At 56.4% G+C, this 4195-nt stretch overlaps 1 protein-coding gene across 1 annotated transcript; it reads left to right on the top strand.

Moving 5' to 3' along the window:
- The first annotated feature begins 782 nt into the window (after positions 1–782).
- LOC147972244 (uncharacterized) lies at positions 783–2915 on the top strand. Its single transcript, XM_087523002.1, has one exon. It carries the CDS (start codon positions 871–873, stop codon positions 2767–2769), a length of 1899 nt encoding a protein of 632 aa, XP_087379128.1. The 5' UTR covers positions 783–870; the 3' UTR covers positions 2770–2915.
- The last annotated feature ends 1280 nt before the right edge of the window (positions 2916–4195 follow it).

Below are 4195 nucleotides of genomic sequence, written 5' to 3'. Positions count from 1 at the left end.
CTTTTTAACCGATGAAACGGTCTATCACACACGACGGAGCCGAGTCTTTGTAGCGTGTCAGCCGGGGATCATTCATATCTCCGCCTGATCCCAGCGTTGTCGACTTCAACCAATGCAATTGGAGAAGATCGGCGTCGCCGCACACGGCCATTTGCACAGCCCGCTTCAAATCCTTCGTACACTCTGCCATGGCTGCAACCGCTGCCACCCAGGGCGACACTAAACATTAGCCAACACTACCTAAAACCACCCGACACGATGCCCCATGAGACGAAGAGGCCACTGGCTTCCTAGCATCGTCGATTAGAACATCGCCCGAGTGAGAAAGAAACAGGGCTAAATTATTCTCACGCGGCGTCGATCCCGCCAATGCAACACGTCTATGAAAACAAACCCCAACCTAGCAACGGCAACGCCGGGGTCCCTTCCGCCTCCCGTCGCCGGAGCGACAACCGGAAGGGTAGACCCACGGCCACTCCGACGAAGATGGGGAAAGTTACGCGGCCAGGTTGGCGTTACGTTAGCACCATCAAAAGAAAGGCCTCCAGTTTCCCTGTAACGCAGCCTGTAGTGCTAAACGTGTTTTGAGAATATACATACGCAGCCACAAAGGATCCCGTGGAAGTACAACTTCGTAGTACTACAAAGTTGAAATATTTGAGTCGGTTCCCCTGCATACGCAGCCACAAAGGATCCCGGACTCTCTTAAGGCGGTTGCGGTTGCCGGCCGGCACGCCTATATGAGCGAGCGCGCTCCCGGTCCAACCTCCCAATCCCATCCCTCCCTCCTCCGATCCAATCCCCACCTCGATCGATCCCCAAAACCCTAGACCCCCACATCCTCCCCCGCGGCACCGCAGCAAGCCAGCCATGGCGCCCCCCGCGGCCGCGCTCCTCGGCCCTCCCATCGCCATCGTCGACACCGACATGCCCGACGCCGACCGCAAGCCCAAGGCCAAGCCGACGCCGAAGAAGCCCAAGCGCGCGCAGCTCCGCGGCGACTCGTCGTCGTCGGACGACGACTCCGAGGGCGACTACAGCGACGCCGAGCCGCCCCGCTCCTGCGTCTCGCGCCCGCCGAAGGCCGAGGGGAAGGCGCTCGCGTACGCCTCGTCGGGCGACCCCTGCGTCGACTTCTTCTTCCAGGTCGTCCCGGGCGCCACGGCGGCCGCCGACGTGGCCGCGCTCCTCAGCGTCGCCTGGGCGGGCGACGCGCGCACGGCGCTCCGCCTCGTGTGCCACCTCCGCGGCGTCCGCGGGCTCGGCAAGTCCGACCGCGAGGGCTTCTACGCCGCCGCGCTCTGGATGCACGCCAACCACCCGCGCACCCTCGCCGCCAACCTCGCCTCCTTCGCCAGGTTCGGCTGCCTCAAGGACCTCCCCGAGATCGTCTACCGCGTCCTCCACGGCCCCCGCGACGAGCGCAAGGACGGCGACGACAGCACCAGGGTCCACCGCCGCGGCGGCTCCCGCGGCCGTAACAACAAGCGGCGCTGCGTCGGCGAGGCCGCGGAGGCCGCCAAGGCCAGGCGCCAGAAGGAGACGGAGCACGCGCAGGTCGTCCTCGCCCGCTACGACTCGGACGAGAGCTTCCGCTTCCTCTACGACCGCGTCGCCGAGCTCTTCGCCGAGCTGCTCAAGTCCGACCTCGAGCACCTTCGCTCGGGCGACACGCCCAAGATCGGGCTCGCCGCCAAGTGGTGCCCGTCGCTCCGCTCGTCCTACGACCGCTCGACCCTGCTCTGCGAGGCCATCGCCCGCCGCGTCTTCCCGCGCGACTCGAGCCCGGAGTACCTCAGCATCCCCGACAAGCACTACGCGTACCGCGTCCGCAACCGGCTCCGCCGCGAGGTGCACGTGCCGCTGCGCAAGGTCCTGGAGCTCCCGGAGGTGTACATGAGCGCGCGTAAGTGGGACGAGCTCCCCTACGCGCGCGTGGCGTCGCGGGCGATGCGGCAGTATAAGCAGGCCTTAGACAAGCACGACAAGTCGGGCGTGGCCGGTTTCTACGACGAGGTGCGCGCCGGGCTGACCAGGATCCCGGCGGACGCGGTGCTGCCGCACGAGATCTTGGCCGCGGCCCTCAAGGGCGAGCACGACGAGTCGGCGGAGCTCCAGTGGCGCCACATGGTGTCCTCCCTGGCGTCTGAGGGCCGGCTCAGCAACTGCATCGCCATGTGCGCCCTGTCGAGCTCGGTGGAGAAGCCACCGGCGGCCGCGGCAATCGCGCTGGGGCTGCTGATCTCGGAGCTGAGCAAGGATCCGTGGAAGGGGCGGGTGATCACCTTCGACGCCACGCACCAGCTGCACAAGGTGCGCGGCGCGTCGCTGGTGGAGAAGCTCCGGACGCTGGCCGCCGTGAGGGCACAGAAGGGCGCGAACCTGCAGGCCGTCTTCAACAAGATCCTGTACGTGGCGGTGGCCGGCGCGCTGTCCAAGGACATGATGGTGAAGCGGGTGTTCGTGCTGAGCGACATGGAGTTCGACGGGTGGGTGGGCGGCGAGGTGTGGGTGTCGGAGCATGCGGCCATCAAGAAGAAGTTCGCGGCGGAGGGGTTCGCCGTGCCGGAGGTGGTGTTCTGGAACGTGGGCACGTCCAAGGCGTCGGTGCCGGTGGTGGCGGCGCAGGCCGGCGTGGCGCTGGTGAGCGGCTACTCGAAGAACCTGGTGCGGCTGTTCCTGGAGGCGGACGGCGTGCTCACCCCGTCGGCCATCATGGCGGACGCCATCTCCGGCCCCGAGTACGACGCCCTCGAGGTGCTCGACTGATAAACGATTTGCTCTGCCTTTTCGTTCCGTTATTAGTTTGCTCAGATAGGGTATACTAGGGGAAATCTCTCTGAAGCTGTGAACCGAACGCGTGTGTTCTGAATCTTCTGAACTGAATGAATGAAATATCGTTTTGTCCCTCTGAATGAATTGTGTGCTTGTGACTGTTTGAACTGTCTATTGCATGGTTATTCTTCAGTTACAGCCTTTACTCATATATCCAATTGCATGCTGAAATCATTCATCTATTCTCAATCGAGACGTTACAAGAATCTACTTCCACCAAACAAAAGTGCAACTGTTGATTTTAGACCTCCAAAATGATTATATTTTGTTTTTTACTTTGTATTCTGGCTGGCTGAAATGCATAGCTTCACCAAAGTGCATGTAGCTGTTCCTATTTGTAGCTTCTATAACTTCTCCTGAGGTATGAATGTAGCTGTTCACCACTCATGACCCCCTTCACCAAAGTGCAGCATTACAATGTCTGTAACAAGAAAAATGTAGATGGAGTTCATAAGAAAATGAATTTATTTATTTTTTTGAATCTAAGAAAATCAATTTATATCCACCCCGTTACAATTGCATGTGTTGCTTGACCAGGGATCAAATAAAATTAAAGCAATGCAACCTGAGTATATATGGAGTACTATAAAAAAGGTTATTGAAACATTTTCTCTCAATCAAACTGTTCTGAAAATATATTGTTTTCTCCGTACTCAACATGAGACTTGTTGCCTACATTCTTCTTCTTTTTTTTCTCTCTCAGGCCATCCTATTTGTAGCTTGTTTGTTCATTCGGTACTAGCAAGGAATATACTACTCCCTCCGTCCCATACTTGTTGACGCTCAAGCCGATGTACCTAGCAGGGAATCAATGCTAGATACATTCATCTGAATCTATAGAGTCAAACGCACGCTTCGTCATTTTTCACTTGTGGAAATAACGAAAAAAACATTTATCGTGTTGACTTGAGTTTTAACTTTTAATTATGTTCTAGCAGTGTTTTTCATACATTTATCCTGTTGGGCTGCTGTTCAAGACGGTATTTGTTCTAAGAGGAAAGTGCAATTATTTGGTGTGTGGTTGTGGTGTCCTTGCACGTTTCAGTGTCAGTGTCAATCGGTGTTGGTTGTGTGAGGCCCTTGGGAGCTCCTATTCCATGTTGAAAGGATGAAATTGTTGCTACAATGCGGTCCCAGGAAGCCCTTACTCGCTCAGCTCGGCTCCCTGCTCCGCTCGCTCACTTAGTTTTTTCCACTCGCTCTAGTGCTAGCTCAGAAATAAAGTAGCTATCATTTATTTATTTAAAAGTTTGTTAAACTAAAAGTTCTTTACAGATTTTACAAAACATTGCAAATTAACAAAATCATAATTGTTAAAAAATATTGATGAATTTAAATATGAGTGGATCTCGAACAATCT

This window comes from Triticum urartu, chromosome 5A, assembly GCF_056163025.1.
Source record: "Triticum urartu cultivar PI428250 chromosome 5A, HENAU_Tu73, whole genome shotgun sequence".
Classification (NCBI taxonomy): Eukaryota; Viridiplantae; Streptophyta; class Magnoliopsida; order Poales; family Poaceae; genus Triticum; species Triticum urartu.
The sequence above is the reverse complement of the archived record's forward strand: the minus strand, read 5'-3'. Positions and strand labels throughout refer to the sequence as shown.